Source organism: Lathyrus oleraceus, chromosome 3, assembly GCF_024323335.1.
Source record: "Lathyrus oleraceus cultivar Zhongwan6 chromosome 3, CAAS_Psat_ZW6_1.0, whole genome shotgun sequence".
Lineage (NCBI taxonomy): Eukaryota > Viridiplantae > Streptophyta > Magnoliopsida > Fabales > Fabaceae > Lathyrus > Lathyrus oleraceus.
The window spans coordinates 166,316,851-166,338,739 of NC_066581.1; the positions used below are offsets into that span (position 1 = coordinate 166,316,851).

General features: G+C 34.6%; 1 protein-coding gene across 1 annotated transcript; it reads right to left on the minus strand.

Moving 5' to 3' along the window:
* Positions 1–663: 663 nt before the first annotated feature.
* LOC127130252 (uncharacterized mitochondrial protein AtMg00810-like) lies at positions 664–9,730 on the minus strand. The gene is made up of 2 exons (XM_051059296.1): positions 8,816–9,730; positions 664–963 (listed from the first exon to the last, which is right to left on the minus strand). The coding sequence occupies exons 1-2, from the start codon at positions 9,728–9,730 to the stop codon at positions 664–666; spliced, it is 1,215 nt and encodes a 404-aa protein (XP_050915253.1).
* Positions 9,731–21,889: the final 12,159 nt, after the last annotated feature.

A 21,889-nucleotide genomic window follows, 5' to 3' on the forward strand; every position in this document is an offset into this window, starting at 1 on the left:
AAAATGGTTTTGGATGGAAAATTTAACTTTAAAAGGTTCCCCGTTTTCGCTCGGATAACCAGATTCTAAACTTATAAACGCGTCCGAAAATATTTTCAAAATAACTTTCTAGAAATATCAAATTCTCCTAATTAATTAACAAAGTGCTCTCGCGGTGTTTATTAATAAAAAACTTATATTTTTTATCTTAAGTACCGAACGACTTTCGATCTTACCCGACGTATCTACGATTCTACTCTTATAGTAACCGATCAATTTAATTTCCAAAAAATTGAAATAAAAACCAAAACAGCCCCGATAGTAATCTTAAAGAAATAATAGACTGAGTATCGTCGAATCGATGATCCTCACATTCTAACACTAGTAGTATAGTTGGACATGGTCATAGTAAACAATAAAGTGGTGAATTGAAAATTAGAATTAAACATATCAGGCGATTCTATGAACATACAACAATGAGTTGAAACTCCATAACCAAAAAGAAAGGAAAAGCTTGAAGAGAAGTTGTATGTGATCAAAGATGAAATGTAATTCTCAATCTCAATTGTTACAATAGAGAGGACTACTATATATAGCTAAGACAAGTAGTTAGATCCTAACTAACTCCTCTCAACAACCTCTAACTAACCCCTAAAGTTAGTTAGCACAAAGAGAAAACAGAATTTACTGTTTATTATTTTCATTATCATTTACAGCCCCCCTCAAGCTGGAATGAATGTCAATCATTCCAAGCTTGGATTGCAAAGTATTGAAAGGACCAGGTTGAAGAGACTTGGTAAAAATATCCGCAACCTGCTCCTTAGAAGTGACAGGCATGAGATGAACAACTCCAACTAGTACTTTCTCACGTACAACATGATAGTCGATCTCTATGTGTTTTGTGCGCTCATGAAACACAGGATTTGCAGCTATATGCATGGCAGATTTGTTATCACAGTAAAGGATGATAGGTGTAACACCCTTCTACCCCAAACGACATATTTAATTAGATTATCAGAGTACAACATGTAGAAGAGTTTACATTTCTTAAAACATAACACTTATCGCATCACAATAAAAATCATATTATTTATTTTATTAAAACTTCGCAGCGGACAACAACATAAATATTATAAAAATGTTTCAACATTATCTCAACAAATTAGTCATCATAAACAACGTAAATAATAATAATTTAGCTATCGAATCCCATAATCCCCGGTGTCACATGACCAGAGCATTTGACTCGACTCTGTAGAGTAACTCTACACTTATTCTTCGAACCTCAACAATAGCTACTCCACTTTATCTGCACATTGCTCATCATAGATGAACATAAACACATGCAGAAGGGGTGAGAATTACATTATTAAATAATAATATAACGACAGAAATATAAACATAAATATATTTCACATATGCCAACACAATTCATCATAATCATCATAATCCATAAACTCATGAACATCAACAACACAACACATCAAATGCAATGCACACACCCATGCATGACTCAACACGACTCGGTATACCCATTTTGTGACCAACTACAGGATCACTACTCCCAGATTCATCACCATAGAATCCGAGTTCCCCACAAGGAACCAAGCCTCTCAACAAGCCCGGAGTCAACAACATCATTGGAACTCAGTCCGTTCATCACTAGGCATCGGCCTTTCATGAATGCATGCACATCAAACATGCATCATAATCAACATAGCAACAACAACATCATATAGTCATGTTATCATCATCATTAACACATTCTATCACAAAAGCATATCACATCATGCCACACGATCAAACACAGTATTATCACGCTCTACTAATATCTATACCATTCAAAGCAACGAGAAATGATCCCTCGTATACCATGCATCAGCTAAGTTACCTCGTTCAGCCTAAACAACCAAAAACTGCACAACAACAGCCCAGGAAGACCACAAGTCTGCCCATACGCGTATTGCCTATGCCCATACGCGTATTGCCCACGCCTGGCCAAATCCATACGCGTAATGCCCACTCTCATACGCGTATTACGCCTTTCCTCGCCCAACCCATACGCGTATCACCTGTCTCATACGCGTATGCTACGCGTAACAATCCCCCATTACGCGTACCAACAGAGACCAAAACACGTTCAAAACATCATCTTCCTCATCCATACGCGTATTGCCTAGTGCCATACGCGTACCAGCCATCTCATACGCGTATTGCCTAGTGCCATACGCGTATGACCAGAAACCAGATTTCCAGATCTGCAATGGCTTTCTCTGCTACGAGATCTATCCAAATTCATCCTTCCACAGTCCAAATTCCACACAAAATCACTCATATCATCTAATACTAATAGTCCCTTATTCGATTTCCCAAATCCTAACATCATTGCATATAATTTCTACGAATCCCTTCGATTAAAATCCCAATTTCGTTTATCCAATATTTCACCATTTTCAGCATATTATTGTTTAATAAGGTTCAGACCCCTTACCTCTTTGGATTGAAGGAAGCTCTGAGCAATCTTTGGCCTCCTCCTCTTCCTTCTCTTTCTCTTCAGCGTTTCTCCCCTTTCTCTGACTCTGAGACAAAACACGTGAAAAACTGAATTCTCACTTTGGCCTCTTTTATCCAATTTCCACTTTTACCCTTCCACTCTTCATATTCCAATTATTTTATTTATTTAATTATTATTAAAATAAATAATATCTATAATAATAATAATCCAATAATTCAACTTTATTTAATTAAATTAATAAAATACTATTAACTCAATCATGCAGATTAGAAAGCGACGGCGGTAAAGCTATCCGATACGCCACTTCCCCAACCCTCTTCAAAATCTGATACGGACCCACAAACCTCGGAGTAAGCTTTTTAGACTTTAAAGCTCTACCCACACCCGTCGTCGGAGTAACTCTTAAGAACACATGATCTCCCTCTTGGAACTCAAGTGCCTTTCTCCTGTTATCATGATAACTCTTCTGACGACTCTGAGAAATCTTCATTTTCTCCTGAATCATCTTAACCCTTTCAGTCGTCTGCTGCACAATCTCAGGTCCGAGTACAACACTCTCACCTGATTCATACCAACACAATGGAGTTCTACACCTCCTACCATACAATGCTTCATATGGAGCCATACCGATACTAGCATGGAAACTATTATTATAAGTAAACTCCACCAACGGCAAATAACTATCCCAAGAACCACTCTGTTCCAACACACAAGCTCTCAACAAATCCTCCAAGGATTGGATAGTTCTTTCGGTCTGACCATCAGTCTGAGGATGATAAGCTGAACTCAACCTCAACTTAGTCCCCAACGCTTTCTGCAAACTTTCCCAAAATCTAGAAGTAAATCTGAGATCTCTATCAGACACAATACTGGATGGAATACCATGCAGCCTCACTATCTCCTCGATATACAACTCTGCCAACTTCTCTAAAGAGTGATTAATCTTCATCGGCAAGAAATGCGCCGACTTAGTCAACCGATCCACAATCACCCAAATAGAATCATTACCTTTCACCGTCCTCGGCAATCCCGTCACAAAATCCATGGAAATGCTATCCCACTTCCATTCAGGAATCTTCAAAGGTTGCATCATACCTGTCGGTTTCTGATGTTCAATCTTTGACTTCTGACAAGTCAAACAGGCATACACAAACTTAGCAACATCTCTTTTCATACCAGCCCACCAAAACAACTTCTTCAAATCTTGATACATTTTAGTTGCACCTGGATGGATGCTCAATCCACTCCTATGGCCCTCTTCAAGAATACTCTTTTTCAATTCAGACACCTCAGGAACACAAACTCTACCTTTAAATCGCAGGATGCCATTCTCATCAATCTCAAAATTACCACCACTACCCTGGTTAACCATAGTAATATGATCAACTAGAGCGACATCAACTTGCTGACCATTCCGAATATCTTCTAGAATTCCACTAGTCAACTTCAGCATACCCAACTTTACACTATCAGCGGAAACTTCACAACCCAAACTCATATCACGGAACTGTTCAATTAACTCGAGCTCCCGAACCATCATCATAGACATATGTAGAGACTTTCTACTCAGCGCATCTGCAACTACATTAGCCTTACCGGGATGATAACTCAATTCAAAGTCAAAATCCTTCAGTAATTCTAACCACCTTCTCTGCCTCATATTTAACTCTTTCTGATCAAACAGATACTTCAGACTCTTGTGATCACTGAACACTTCGAACCTGGAACCATACAGATAATGTCTCCACATTTTCAACACAAATACAACAGCTGCAAGTTCTAGATCATGCGTAGGATAATTCCTCTCATGAACTTTCAACTGTCTAGACACATAAGCTACAACTTTACCGTTCTGCATCAAGACACCACCAAGACCCATCAAAGAAGCATCACAATAAACAACGAAGGACTCACCAGGATTAGGCAAGATCAACACTGGAGCACTGGTCAACCGCCTCTTCAACTCAACAAAACTCGCTTCACAAGCTGTATCCCACACATACACTTGACCCTTCTTAGTCAACTGCGTCAACGGCAATGCCAACTTAGAGAAGCCCTCAATAAATCTGCGATAATAACCAGCTAACCCCAGAAAACTGCGTACCTCAGTAGCAGACTTCGGAGTCTCCCACTGTAATACAGCAACAACTTTAGCAGGATCAACAGAAATCCCACCACTCGAAATCACATGGCCAAGGAAACTCACTTCCTTCAACCAGAACTCACATTTAGATAACTTTGCATATAGTTTCTTTTCTCTTAACACCTGCAAAACAATTCTCAGATGTCCTGCATGCTCTTCTTCCGTCTTAGAATATATCAATATATCATCTATGAACACCACAACAAAATTATCAAGGTACGGATGAAATATACGATTCATATATTCCATAAACACACCTGGAGCATTAGACACACCGAACGGCATCACAGTGTATTCATAATGACCATACCTCGTACGGAAAGCAGTCTTCGCAATATCATCTGACTTCACTCGGATCTGATGATAACCCGACCGCAAATCAATCTTACTGAAAACATGCGCTCCAACCAACTGGTCCATCAAATCATCAATCCTCGGCAATGGATACCGATTCTTGATAGTCACCTTATTCAACTGCCGATAATCGACACACAACCTCATCGTACCTTCTTTCTTCTTCACTAACAATACTGGTGCACCCCAAGGAGAAACACTTGGACGCACGAACTTCTTCTCAAGCAATTCTTCAAGTTGCTTCTTCAATTCAACTAATTCAGTTGCCGACATTCTATAAGGAGACATCGACACCGGACTCGTACCTGGTACTAAGTCAATGGCAAATTCGACTTCACGTTCTGGAGGTAATTCACTTACATCCTCCGGAAACACATCCTGAAATTCACAGACAACAGGCAAACCTACACTCACCACTTTCTTATCCGTTTGCAGAGACGCAAATAAAGCGAATATCTGAGCTTCATCTTTCACAAATTCCCCCACCTGCCTAGCAGATAGAAATCTTGCCTCATCATTCTCACCAACTTCAGAAAACCGCACCGTCTTCCTATAGCAGTTGATAAACACGCCATAGAATTCTAGCCAATTCATTCCCAGAATAATATCAATTTGGTGCAAGGGCAAGCACACCAAATCAACCACGAACTCTCTCTCAAAGATCGTCAAATGACAACCTCGACAGACAACAGAAGTTTTCACAGAACCATTAGCAGGAGTATCTATCACCATACTTCCGCCTAGGGACGACATAATCACACCAATCCTGGTCGCACACTCATACGAAATAAACGAATGAGTAGCACCAGTATCAACAATGGCAAGCAATTCAACATTATTAATCAAGCAAGTACCTTTAATCAGATTATCTTCTTTAGGAGCTTCAGCCCCACTCAGGGCAAACACCCTACCAGTAGTATGAGCTGCAGTAGCCGCCTTCTTCGGTTTCGAGCACTGCGAACTGATATGGCCTTTCTCGCCACAATTAAAACATGTCGGACCAGCATCCTTACATTCAGTAACTCTATGACCAGTCTGACCGCATCGGAAACATCTCAGCACTTTCTTGGTACAGCTATCAGCACGGTGGCCTGGCTCGCCACACTTGAAACATTTACCAGCTATGGGAGATCCTCCCCCACTTGGCTTCTTCTCATCTACCACTTTCTGCTTACCTTTACCATTCGGAGATGCATAAGGACTACCACGATCCTTATTCTTCTTCTCACTAAGACTCTTGTAGTGAGCAGTCCTAGCCTTGCTATCTTCATCAAATATCCTGCACTTGTTAACATGTGTAGGAAACCTACGAATCTCCTGGTAACCAATGCCTTGTTTGATCTCGGGACGCAACCCGTTCTCAAACTTGACACACTTGGATTCCTCAGCATCAGCATTATTATAATGAGGACAATACTGCACCAGCTCCTCAAACTTCGAAACGTAATCAGCAACAGACATGTTACCCTGCATCAGTCTCAGAAATTCCATCTCCTTCTTACATCGCACATCAGCAGGAAAATATTTCTCCAGAAAGGCCGTCTTGAACCTTTCCCAAGTCATCTCAGCACCTGGTACTGCAATTCTCTGGCGAGTGTTATCCCACCAGTTTTCAGCCTCTTCAGATAACATATGCGTACCAAACTGCACCTTCTGTGCTTCAGTACACGTCATCACCCGGAAAATCTTCTCAATTTCCTTCAGCCAAATCTGAGCACCATCTGGGTCATAGCGCCCCTTGAATGTAGGAGGGTTATTCTTCAGAAACCTTCCCAAATTCCTGAACTCGTCGACCGGCGGATTCTGCTGCGCCTGCATAGCCTGCGCCATAGCAGCCAAAGCTTCAGCAATTGCACGGTCATTTTCTCCAGCCATACTCTGCACAACACAACCACAACCGTTAAATATCGACAGTGTCATTTACACTAATCGACCAACAGGGAAAACCTCACATTATGACTCGACTGGACTGACCATGCTCTGATACCACTAATGTAACACCCTTCTACCCCAAACGACATATTTAATTAGATTATCAGAGTACAACATGTAGAAGAGTTTACATTTCTTAAAACATAACACTTATCGCATCACAATAAAAATCATATTATTTATTTTATTAAAACTTCGCAGCGGACAACAACATAAATATTATAAAAATGTTTCAACATTATCTCAACAAATTAGTCATCATAAACAACGTAAATAATAATAATTTAGCTATCGAATCCCATAATCCCCGGTGTCACATGACCAGAGCATTTGACTCGACTCTGTAGAGTAACTCTACACTTATTCTTCGAACCTCAACAATAGCTACTCCACTTTATCTGCACATTGCTCATCATAGATGAACATAAACACATGCAGAAGGGGTGAGAATTACATTATTAAATAATAATATAACGACAGAAATATAAACATAAATATATTCACATATGCCAACACAATTCATCATAATCATCATAATCCATAAACTCATGAACATCAACAACACAACACATCAAATGCAATGCACACACCCATGCATGACTCAACACGACTCGGTATACCCATTTTGTGACCAACTACAGGATCACTACTCCCAGATTCATCACCATAGAATCCGAGTTCCCCACAAGGAACCAAGCCTCTCAACAAGCCCGGAGTCAACAACATCATTGAAACTCAGTCCGTTCATCACTAGGCATCGGCCTTTCATGAATGCATGCACATCAAACATGCATCATAATCAACATAGCAACAACAACATCATATAGTCATGTTATCATCATCATTAACACATTCTATCACAAAAGCATATCACATCATGCCACACGATCAAACACAGTATTATCACGCTCTACTAATATCTATACCATTCAAAGCAACGAGAAATGATCCCTCGTATACCATGCATCAGCTAAGTTACCTCGTTCAGCCTAAACAACCAAAAACTGCACAACAACAGCCCAGGAAGACCACAAGTCTGCCCATACGCGTATTGCCTATGCCCATACGCGTATTGCCCACGCCTGGCCAAATCCATACGCGTAATGCCCACTCTCATACGCGTATTACGCCTTTCCTCGCCCAACCCATACGCGTATCACCTGTCTCATACGCGTATGCTACGCGTAACAATCCCCCATTACGCGTACCAACAGAGACCAAAACACGTTCAAAACATCATCTTCCTCATCCATACGCGTATTGCCTAGTGCCATACGCGTACCAGCCATCTCATACGCGTATTGCCTAGTGCCATACGCGTATGACCAGAAACCAGATTTCCAGATCTGCAATGGCTTTCTCTGCTACGAGATCTATCCAAATTCATCCTTCCACAGTCCAAATTCCACAAAATCACTCATATCATCTAATACTAATAGTCCCTTATTCGATTTCCCAAATCCTAACATCATTGCATATAATTTCTACGAATCCCTTCGATTAAAATCCCAATTTCGTTTATCCAATATTTCACCATTTTCAGCATATTATTGTTTAATAAGGTTCAGACCCCTTACCTCTTTGGATTGAAGGAAGCTCTGAGCAATCTTTGGCCTCCTCCTCTTCCTTCTCTTTCTCTTCAGCGTTTCTCCCCTTTCTCTGACTCTGAGACAAAACACGTGAAAAACTGAATTCTCACTTTGGCCTCTTTTATCCAATTTCCACTTTTACCCTTCCACTCTTCATATTCCAATTATTTTATTTATTTAATTATTATTAAAATAAATAATATCTATAATAATAATAATCCAATAATTCAACTTTATTTAATTAAATTAATAAAATACTATTAACTCAATTAAATAATTCTCTTATTTTAATCGGGGTGTTACAATAGGTACTGAATGATTGATGTGAAAATCATGAAGAATATTGAGAAGCAAAACCCCTTCACAAGTAGCTTGAGCAAGAGCACGATACTCGGCTTCAGATGAAGATCTGGAAATGACAGGCTGCTTCTTGCTCTTCCAGCTAATGAGTGAAGTGCCAAGAAAATAACAAAAACCAGAAATGGATCTTCGTGTATCAGGGCAAGCCCCCCAATCTGAATCTGAAAAACCTTTGAGACATAAAGAGGTATTAGATTGAAAAATGAGTCCTTGGCCTGGACTGTTTTTGAGGTACTTCAAAACATGTAGACCAGCTAACATATGTTTATCTGTTGGAGCAGCAAGAAATTGGCTTAGTTTGCTGACAGCATAGGAAATTTTAGGTCTGGTATGTGTGAGATACAATAAACGACCGATAAGCCTTCTGTAGGGAGTAGGATCAGAGAGAGGTGTGCCATATGTTTTGTGGAGTTGAAGATGAGGTTGCATAGGGGTGGAACAAGGTTTGGCACCAAGAAGACCAGCATCATAAATCAAATCAAGAGTGTATTTTCTTTGACATAAAGAAATACCATGAGTGTTGCGAGCCACTTCAAAGCCTAGGAAGTATTTGAGAACTCCCAAGTCTTTGATACTGAATTTAGCATCCAAACAAGTTTTGATTTGTAAAATTTCATGAGAATCAGTGCCTCCAACTACTAAATCATCAACATAAACCAGAATCATAGTGAAACCTTGAGAGGAAGTCTTAGTGAAAAGGGAATAATCTGCTTTGGATTGGATATAACCTGATGCAATAAGGGTGTCAGTGATTTTTGTATTCCATTGTCTGCTAGCCTGCATCAGACCATAAAGAGATCTTTGTAATTTGCAAACAAGATTTGGAGTAGACAAAATGAGACCAGGTGGAGGCTTCATGTAAACTTCCTCATTAAGATCACCATGGAGGAAAGTTGTGTTAACATCAAGTTGGAACAAAGGCTATTTATGAACAACAGCAACAGCTAAGCAAACTCTAACAGTGGTCATTTTAACAACTGGACTGAAAGTGTCAGTATAATCTAATCCTTCAGTTTGAGTGAACCCCTTTGCAACAAGTCGTGCCTTGTACCTCTCAATAGTACCATCAACATGCATTTTTACTTTAAAAACCCACATGCAGCCAATGGCTTTCTTGTTTGAAGGTAAGGGCACAAGATCCCATGTTTTAGTTTTAACCAGAGCCTGCAATTCAGTATTGATAGCAGTTCTCCAATTCTCATCACAAATAGCATGCTCATATGATGTAGGTTCAGGGTTAGCATACAAGTTTAACATGTAATGTTTATGAGAAGATGAAAAAGAATCATAGGAAATAGAAGATGAAATAGGATACTTACAGGTGGATGAAGATGAGGCCACAGTTGAGTCAGGATGGTGAAGCAGATTACAATGATAATCTTTTAGATAGTTAGGGGGATGAACTTGTCTATGTGATCTTCTTACAGGTATGGGCTCACAGTTACTAGAAGGAAGATGATTGGTTTCATTGGTAGGAGAATGTGTAGTATGATTGGTTTCATTGGAATTGAAATCTATAGAATGAGAATTATTCTCAGTATGACCATTGTCAACTGAATGATTAAATGTAGAATTGGGAACTGAATTAGGCAGAAACACATCATCAAACAAATCATCCAGGTGTGTAGTAGTGTGTGAAGAGGATGAAGGTAGAGGAAGATTATGTTTATATGGAAAATTAGACTCAAAGAAAACAACATCTCTAGAAATAAACAGTTCCTTAATATGCAAATCAAACAAAAGATGTCCTTTCACACTAGGTTTATGACCTAGATTAATGCACTTTCTAGATCTTAAATCTAATTTATTTCTATTGGATTTTAGAGTGGCTGCATAGCACAAAGAACCAAAAACTTTCAGGTTGGTCATGTCAGGTAAAATGTTGTACAGAATTTGGTAGGGTGACTTTTGTTTTAAGAAAAGTGTGGGAAGTCTATTTATGATATGCTCAGCATAACTCACTGCATGAGCCCAAAATAATGGAGGCAAATGAGCTTGAAATAAAAGAGCTCTAGTGATGCCCAAGATATGTTGATGTTTTCTTTCAACAATACCATTTTGTTAAGGTGTAGCCACACAAGATGTTTGGTGAATGATACCTAATTGATTGTAAAAATCAGGCATCAAAAACTCATTGCCATTATCTGATCTAATGCACTTGACATGACAGTTGAATTGAGTTTTAACCAATGCTACAAAAGACTTGACAAGAGAAATGGTTTCAGATTTTAGTCTCATAAGATACAACCATGTAAATCTACTCTTATCATCAACTATAGTTAAAAAATACCTATAGCCCATCATGGATGGTATGGCCAATGGACCCCAAATATCCATATGTAATATGTCAAAGGTGGATTGAGAAGCATGAGAACTAGGAGAAAAAGGCATTCTTTTCTGTTTTGCATAAAAACATACATCACAAGGCAATTTGATATTGACGGGTTTGATGAAAGGAAAATCTTTATTGAGTTCAATCAATTTGGAATTAGAAGCATGTCCTAATCTGATATGCCATAGGCTACATTCAGGATAATGACTATTTGAATTATTAACAGAAGAATTGATACAATGTATGGGAGGTGTTTTAGGTAATGTAACTGAAGGAGAGGTCAAGAGATATAATCCACCATGTAACTCATTTGTGCCAATCATCTTCAGAGAAAACTTGTCCTGTACAGTACATGAATTATCATTAAAAACAAGTTGACAATTGAGTAATTTGGTTAATTTTGTGACAGAAATGAGATTAAAAGCAAAATTAGGTAAATAAAGAACATCAGTGATGTAAAAGTTGCTGTTAAACTGAATAGTGCCTGAAAGATTAGTGGTAACAAGACTGCCATTTGGGAGTTTGAGGGTAATGGGCTTAATTTTCTTAAGACACTGAAAATATTCACGAGTAAAACAAACATGATAAGTTGCTCCTGTATCTAATATGAATGATGCAGCATGAAAGGAATTTGGGATAGTGCAGATAGTACCTGATCCAAGATTAGTTTGAGAGGTTAACTGGTTAGTGGTATGAGATTGCAAGTATGATGAGCCTTGAAGTAAGGCTAGCAATGCTTGATGCTGCTCTGGTGTAAAATCCAAACCATGAGATGCTGGTGCACTTGCTTCAATATCAGATCCTGATGTGTTTTCAGGTCTATCAGATACAGTATTGCATTGATTGATTGCACCTTCATGCTTCCAATGAGGAGGATAACCATGTTTTTTAAAATAAGTATCAATGGTGTGATTAGACATGCCACAATGTGTGCAAACACGATTATTTTTGCCCCTGCCACCAGAAGATCTGCCTCCTCTAGTGCTGTCTCTACCACGCATATTGGAATATGATTTAGACTGAGTATCACGATTATTCTGATGCTGATCAGAAGATGGAGTGACCAAAATCTTGGACTCATCAATGGGAAGATTAGCTTGTCTTTCTTGTTGAACAAGCAAGGAATATACTTTGAAAATGCTAGGGAGAGGATCCATAAGCATTATTTGTGACCTAATAGCAGAGTATTGATCATTCAGCCCTTTCAAGAAACGAATTACTTGATCACTAGCTTTGTAAGCACGAATCTTGGTAATGGCAAGACAAGTAGTATCACAGTCACATGCAGGAATAGGTCTAAAATTATCTAGTTCTTGCCATAAAATCTTCAGTTTTGTGTAATATGAAGAAACAGAAGCATCACCTTGTTTCAATGTGCAGATTTCTTCTTGGATATCAAAAATTCTAAAAACATCGCCTTGATAAAAATGCTCCTTGAGCTCATTCCACATATCAGCAGCATTCTCCATCCAAAGAATACTTTGAGCAATTTCAACTTCTACAGTATTCTTGATCCAAGACATGATCATGGTGTTACATATATCCCAAGCTATGGAATTTGGATCAAGATCAGAAGGTCGTGGTAAAACACCATTGATGAAATGCAATTTGTTCTTAGAACGAAGAGCCATGGCCATGGAGCGCGACCAAGAGTGATAATTGTTATTGGAAAGTAATGGTGTAACCAGAATCAAAGAAGGATTTTCATTGGGATGCATGAAATAAGGGTTTAGGATATCATTTTGATAACCTTTATTGTTGTTTCTTGAGGCAGATTCACCATGATCGCTGCTATTAGAGCTTGAAGATGACATGATGAGAAACAACAAAGTTGCAGAGGCTGCAGAAAAGTTGGATCGAAAGAAGAAGATTGAGAAAAATCGCAGCGGAAAGCAGAATCACATGCTTGTGATACCATGTGAACATACAACAATGAGCTGAAACTCCATAACCAAAAAGAAAGGAAAAGCTTGAAGAGAAGTTGTATGTGATCAAAGATGAAATGTAATTCTCAATCTCAATTGTTACAATAGAGAGGACTACTATATATAGCTAAGACAAGTAGTTAGATCCTAACTAACTCCTCTCAACAACCTCTAACTAACCCCTAAAGTTAGTTAGCACAAAGAGAAAACAGAATTTACTATTTATTATTTTCATTATCATTTACAAATTCAATTAAAATTACGAATGTTCAATGAAATAAACTAAGCTTCAAAATAAAAGTAAGACAAGAAAATAACAATTAAAGTAAGGCAAAAAGATAACAATTAAAGTAAAACAAGAAAATAACAAGCATGCAAAGTCAATAAACAAAATAAATAAATAATACTGATAATAGTAAGAACATGATCCAAACTGAGTCTTGAATCTGATACAGGAATAAATTGAAGGAAAACTTGAATGGGAAAGTAATGTTGGCAAGATTAAAATAAAGTGTTACAAACTCAATAACAACAACAATGCAACAATCTTCTGATGTGAAGAATTAAACCTCTAAAAAATATAAATATATGGCTTATGTTGTACTAAGTTTGGATGTCCTCAAAAGTGAGTTTCAACCACTATTTGTAGTGCTATAAAGCCTTGGAAACCAAGTCATAGTTGTTGGTATCGTGTGAGAGAAAAAAAGGGGAAGTGGGGAGTAATGCTTGAACCACTTTGACGGCTTCGTGTTTATAGGGGATGGCGACCGCCATACCCCTTGTGGAGAACACCACCTTCACAAAATGCAGAGACTTGGTCTTTGTGACCGTTGGGTCATGAGACACGTCAGCAACATCATTGCTACCTCCATGGTGAATGACATGCTGGACGCTGTGAGTGCAAAACACGTCTTTTTCTCTGTTTTTCATCTGATTTGCCTCGTTTCTTCGAGTACGGCTCTCACATGGTTAAGTACCTGAAATCCAGAAAAAATACCAACATAATACTAAAAATGAAAGCAAAACGATAATAAAACATGTGCAAGTCGGGCCAAATATGCGGTGTGTTTCGGTGTTATCAGACACATAGAGTTAAAGAGATGAATTTATGAACGATACTCTAGAAGGTATGATTCGTGAGATTTGAGTAAATGTTTTAAGAAAGTTCATGTGAAAGATACTTTGCAAAGAGACCTCGAAGAGTCGTTATATTTAAGATGCAAAAAATTTATAAGATTGCCAGATGTGTTAAAACTATTTAATAAAAATTTCACTCAATTTTATTTTTATAAAAAAAATTGGATATTAAAATGTTATAAAAGGAGGAAAAAAATTGTCTTAGTGGGTTTTGAATCAACAACTATAGTCTTCCTCTTTTCCACTAGGTCAACTACATCAATTTGTCAAATTCTCCCTCAAAATTTATTTTATATATATATATATATATATATATATATATATATATATATATATATATATATATATATATATATATATATATATATATATATATATATATATATATATTAAAAATTGGTGATGAAGAAAATGTAGTTTTGCCATTCGTATGCTACAAATCTTAGTAGTTAGTAGTGAGGTGTTGTATCGACGTCTCGGCTTATATTGGCCACTCAAATTATCTCGAAGGAATAGAAGTATTTCAAGGAAATATTCTTGAAAAAGTACTTTCTCCAATAGTTTGGATCTCAATTCAACAACTTCGTTTGGAAGTGGTTGAGTATGAGGGAAAGTTCAAGGACATGACTTTTTACTCCATGAATTTTCAATGTACCGGATGAAGGATATAAGATAGATCATTTTGTATTCGATTTTAGATAGGAGATCAGATTTAAAATTACTAAATGTAAAAGTATCTCTAATGGTCATTATATATAAAATTTACATTGAATTTCTTATATTATAATAAATAAGTAATTTATACAATAATTTCATATTTACAGAATTCAATTATATTTTGCTTTAATAATAATAAAATGGGTTAAATACACTTTATCCCTATAATTTAGTGAATTTTAATTTATCCTTGTATGAAAATTATTTTGGGATTTTCCTTATTTTTTTCAATATTTTTTTAATTTTAGTTTTGTTTTTTTATTCTAATTTTTTTAAATTATTATTTTTATAAAAAATTATATGACTTTTTAAAATATTTTTCAATGTTTGTATTTTCTCTGTTTTTTTGGTTTTAATTTTGCTATCACTAATAAAATAAAAAGGAATAATTTAAAGAATCAATATAAATATTTAACGAACTAAAATGAATTTTAATATTAAAATACCTGAATAAAAAGAATATATATATATATATATATATATATATATATATAATATATATATATATATATATATATATATATAATATATATATATATATATATATATATATATATATATATATATATATATATAAACAAAGAAGTCGGCAACGATATCTAGTAGTATAAATGTAAGGATAGTAGTTTGAAATTAGTTGTTTCTTTGTATCATAAAGTTGAAATTATTAGTTCTTTAAATGTTCTACTAGTCATTGATGAAATAACATACTAATACTATTTGCGGACCCCTTAGAGAAATGATATCTCACATGAAAGTGAGAATTTGCCACGTATGTATGGCTCACCTTCATGTGCTGACCTGGCTCTGATTTATTCAACACTGTTTATGGGTCCATTCGAAAATATCTGGACCCACTTAAAAAAATAATGCTATAAAAAATTACACTAAAGAAATTTGTCAAAAGATTAATATTATCTAGGGTTTGATTCAAAAACAATATTGTATTGCAGGTAAATTGTCTTTGAAAGTGTACAAAATGTTCTAATATATAAAATTTAATTTTACACTTTTCCATAATTAAACAGTGATAAAAAAATATTTTTAAAAATATATTTCACGTCTAATTTATGATAAATAATTTTTTTAAAGAAATTCAATAATTAACTAAAATTAAGTTATTTTTTACACAAAATTTCTTAAAAAATTGAAACGACTATTAGTTGTATTATGAATAAAAAAACAAGGTTAGTATTACTTCATATTATTGGTGGTTTGTAAGATTCTAGTACTAAATTTGTTAAAAGAAATAGCTAACTCCATAATATATAACTTATAGAAATAAAATAACTATATTAGGACAATTAAGGCTTAAAAGACACACTTCTTTGAAGAGCTATGAATGAAATTATTGGCCCTAAAGAGAGAGGAATATGAAGCCGTCACTCTTTCTCCAACATTATCTCTCTCAACAAAAGTTCCATCATTAGACAAAAACCCTAACCTTAGCAATCATTTGTATCATCTCTTCCTTTGGTTAGAGATAGTAATAATCCTTTAAGAATAATCTTGTGCCTCACGCCCTGCCTATGACGTGTGTATAGTTATATTTTTATATTTGAAGATTTACATGTGTCTTCTAAACCTTGCTTGACTTCCGTTGATTTAGGGTTTGGATTTCAAAGAATAAATGGTCAAGAAGTAATCAACATCATAATGTGTTATATGTATCAAAGAAGAAGTGATATTTAATCATTGGATTGTAGTTTATATTCTATCCAAAAAAATTACTTTTATCATATGATAAACTATTGACTTGAGTATTAACCTCAAATACGATTATTTCGGTGGATGAAACTTATAAAAATAATAGGTCTTTTGAATTAATTATATAATAATTTATTAAAAATGTAATAAAAAATATTTAAAATTTATTTTTATACTTTTTAAAATGTAAATAATTTATTGTAATTTATTGTGTTTAATTGTTTTCAATAAGTGAAAAATTAACCAATTTAACTTTTTGTCGTTGAGACATTATTGATATAAAATAGAAACATTTGATTCAACACTTAAAGAAGATATAACTAAAGATAATATATGCACCAAACAACACATCTCATAGCTCATCCAAAATGAGGTTTCATTTATTTATTATTTTTAAAATCCAACAAACAACACTTCTTTTTCTTCACAAGATACTACCGTAATTTTATAGTTATAAAATTTACTTTTCATAAATATTGAAGTTAAAAAAATAAATTATTATCTTTATTTCAAAGTTAAAAAATTAATTGTGAAATATAAAATATCTTTAAGAATAAAATAAATTTCAGATTCTCATACTTTTATTTTTATGATAATGTGTGTGTTTTTTTAATAATAAAATAATATATTAATAAAGAGGACGAGAGAATCCAATAGAATTTTAAAGAGTTAATATGCACAAAAGGTACCAAGCCAGCACAACATTAACCAATTAAATACAACAAAAACAATAATAAAACAAAATCAAAGAATAAAATAAACCAAACTACCAAATGCACAGAAGGAAAAACAAAAGCTCAAAAAACACCCGCACAACAAACACCACCCAACAGTGATTTAACTAGAACCCACCCAAACCCACTAATAACATATCAAAACCATTAAAACAAAAACAAAAAAAAACAACCACTCGCATCAGAAGACCAAGTCAAGATTCTCGTTCCACTATTAATTCAGATATAAAAAAGAATTCCAAAGCCATACACAAAAGGTAAAGAGAGAGTTCAAGTGGATCTCTTAAGTAATGTGCGAGTATAAATAATTATTTAAATAACTACTTATATGATTTTATTTTACAAAAATAATAATAAAAGTATAATAGATATTACCCAAATACGTTTTATAATATATATATATATATATATATATATATATATATATATATATATATATATATATATATATATAGTGTATAAGATTCTCTTTCTTACAATCATTGAAAAACTTATTCTTAAAAAAAAATTAATCCATGAAACAAATATTTCCTTTGATAATATTTAAGGTCAAGAATGTAAATATATATATATATATATATATATATATATATATATATATATATATATATATATTATATATATATATATATATATATATATATTATATATATATATATATATATATATATATAATATATATATATATATATATTATATATATATATATATATATATATATGCTCTTTTGATCTATATTTTATAAAATGTTTCCTTTGATTCTTAAAGATGTTTAAATTACAATATGTTCATTGCTCAACTTTTTTTTATAAGTTATTGGATTAATAAATAGTTAGGGATACTCCTCCCAATTACAAAAGTTAACATAGAATAAGTTTTGCTACAGTTATCATAATTAGGACAATCTTTGGATTTCAATCCTATGATATGCCAAATCCAAGCAACTAATTTTATGTGATTCACCAACTCTCCTACATTACAAATGTCTCATCTAAAAAAGATATGTCTCATGATACTAGAGAACAACTTGAGATGAGCTAGCCTCTCCATTGGCTTGTCACATTCCCTACCTAGCCACCCTAGATTTTGATCCTAAATCTTGATGGCAAATGGCACTAAAACAACAAATGGTTAAGATATTCTTCCTCTCTAAAGTAGAAGACACAAATTTTATTACGATGATTATGGACTATTCCCCTTAACACAATCTATTCTCTTGTTGGCATCTTGTTTAAGATCAACCTCCATCTAAAAACCAGAATTCTAGAGGGAATCTTGGGTGACCGAAGACTATGCAAAGCAAAAATTCTGTTTTGATCTAGACTAGCAAACACTTTGAATCCTAACCTGATTGAATATAAGCACCATATGTGAAAAAAAATATGCATTGAGGATAAATTTTTGACGAAGACAAAATAATATCAATAGTTAATGTTTTTCAACATCATGTATCAAGATTCATCTCAAAAGGATTAAGTACGCACTAAATTCTTAGATGACATGATGGAAATAGACATTGATCATGGTGCTAAAATGTCGAAGTCTAAACTCATTCAAATATCAAAATTACATAAGCTATTGGATATTGATTTAAAATGAATTGATCCTGTTGCAAAGGTATTCGATTACTTTGAAAATTTTGAATATTCAGAATTGCAGAATGCATTCTTTCATCAATCATTGCATTTCTAAACCAATGCAAACCTACATGAAACATCTACCAATATGTACAACCGATATCAAAATGTCAAACTTAAATACATGACACATCCGTTAATTTTTCACCCTTTGTCCGTATAAAAAAATTCACCGTTAGATTGAAAGTTATTATCATATAGAGCACACCTATAAAATTTTACATTAATAAAAAATTATTTGATATGTTAAAGAGAAAGAAAAAAACTAACGATTTTCATGAAATTTTATAAGACGTTAGTTTTTATGTATCTCGTTAACATGTCAAATGATTTCCTATTGATATTTAATTTTATAGACATGCTCTATATGATAATAGCTTTCAATTCAATAGTGAATTTTGTTATACGAATGTGCAGTAAAGAGTTATCGAAGGTGATATGTTACTAAGTTTGACACTTTGGTGTCATTTGATCCTGAACCATATATATATATATATATATATATATATATATATATATATATATATATATATATATATATATATATATAATATATATATATTATATATATATATATATATATATATATATATATATATATATATATATATATTATATATAAGATATTGGACCGAACTCTAGTATGGTCGAAGGGTAGCTTTTTGATTCGACAATTCAACATAACCTTAGCATATCATCGAAGTATATTCACCTGCTATAGTTGAAGTATGCTAAGATTATTAGCATGTCGAATTTGGCATGTTTGTTATTCTCAATTGTTTAAGTTAGCTTGTTCTCTAAGTAAGCTTGTCTAATGAGTCTGTGTGTAAAAGCTCATTAAGTTAGTATGTTAGTTTTCTTATAAATAACATATTAGTCTCTCGTTATTGCATAAGGAAAATCCTAATTAGGGTGAGAGATGTTATTTTGTTATTCTTTAACACTTATAATCTCGTTTCAAAGAGAAAGTAAAGAATAGCAGTTTATAACCAATTTCATTGTGTTCTTATTATTTTCTTCTTTTCTACCCTTGTGGGTTTCTTACCGATCAAGAAACCAAGTATACTTTGTAACTCCGACACAGTTTTCACAACAAATTTGTGTGGTGAGGATGGAGAAGATGTCGTCAACAAAGTATGAGATTGAAAAGTTCACCAGAGTAAACTATTTCGGTCTGTGGCGCTTGAAGATGAAAGTCCTACTGGTTCAGCAGGGTTGTTTAGAAGTGTTGAAAAGAGTCGTAGCCATGCACGATGCGTTAAAGGATAAAGAAAAAATGACTATGGTAGAGAAATCTCATACCGTCATCTTATTGAACCTTGGTGCTAAGGTTCTTCGACAAGTTTCGAAGGAGACGATTGCGTAGGGTCTTTAGGAGAAACTCGAAAGTTTGTACATAACCAAATCATTGGTCAATCGCCTCTACTTGAAGCAAGCTCTATATTCATTCAAGATGAGAGAAAACAAAGTTCTGGATGAGCAGTTGGATATGTTCAGCAAGTTGATTCTTGATTCTATACATGCTCACTCCAAAGAAACTCTCTTGTATGGAAGAGAGTCTCTGACCTTTGAAGAAGTTCAATCAGTCTTGTACTCTAAGGATTTGAACAAACGAAATGAGCACATGTCATCTTCGACTGGTAAAGGTCTGTCGGTTAAGGCGAAATTCAAAAAGACAGATGGCAAGTTCGGTAAGAAGAAGGATAAAAGTTAGTAGAAATCTTATAGTGGTAATGCATCTGGTATTTGATGTTATCACTGTAAGAATAAGGGTCATACAAGAAAAGTGTCCCCTGAATGCCTGAAAGATCATGGAGGTAAGGATAATGGCAACGTAGCCATTGTTCAAGATGATTTCGACTCATCTGATATTCTTGTGGTCTCAAATGGCGACTCAAGTAAATTGTGGATTATGGATTCAGGTTGGACATGGCACATGACTCCAAACAAAGACTGAAGGTATGAAAAACACAAGAAAGGGGGGGGGGGTTGAATTGGGTTTTACAAAACAAAATCTTTTTACCAACTCAAGAACATCACTTAAATGTTAATAACAAAGGGATACAAACACAAGTATTTTTATCCTGGTTCGCTTGAAACTCAAGTCTACTCCAGTCCACCCGCCAAGGTGATTTCGCCTTATACACAAGGACTTAATCCACCATAATCAACAGATTACAATAACCATAAAGAATAACCTTCTTTGTCTTCTCAAGGATCCGACTATACCCTAGTCTCCTTAAGGAAGCAAACAAACAGTTTGAATAATATTTTGTGTGTTACAAGTGGCTTCTATACAAGCATATTTTACACAAATGATAAATAATTACATAAAGAAAAACGGTGTACAAAAATTTATAGTTTTTCACAAAGAAACAGACTTGTCAAAATGTTGTAGCACCGACATATTTCTTTAAGTATCCAAGTCTCACTTATATAGCATAAGAAGAAGACCGTTTGAGGGCAAAATGGGAAAACCAAACAGAGAGGTTGTACACTATTGGATGGTGAAAGGAGTGATACTGCATATTGTCATCCGCCCATAAATTCAATGACAGATGTGATGTATAGCATTGTCCTTGCCCATGAAATCAGGTAGTGAAAATGATATTTGATTTGTAAGATGTATTATTTGATCACATGCCCATTTTATCTTATCTTCAAGTTCATTGGCTTCTGATGAAATTTGATGAAGGATTCAGAAACTTCAGAATCTTCAGTCAGAATCTTGACAACGTCAGTAGTCTGGCTTGAGATCTTCAATATCTTCAGAATCTTTAGAGTCTTCAGAATCTACAATCATAACATTGATAACCTTAACGTATGGC

Coding starts and splice junctions, on each gene's coding strand:
- LOC127130252 (XM_051059296.1), bottom strand. CDS start 9,730: ATGAAGCCTCCACCTGGTCTCATTTTGTCTACTCCAAATCTTGTTTGC. Junction 964..8,815: donor TCAATCATTCAGTACCTATT/GTAACACCCCGA, acceptor CGTTTGGGGTAG/AAGGGTGTTACACCTATCAT.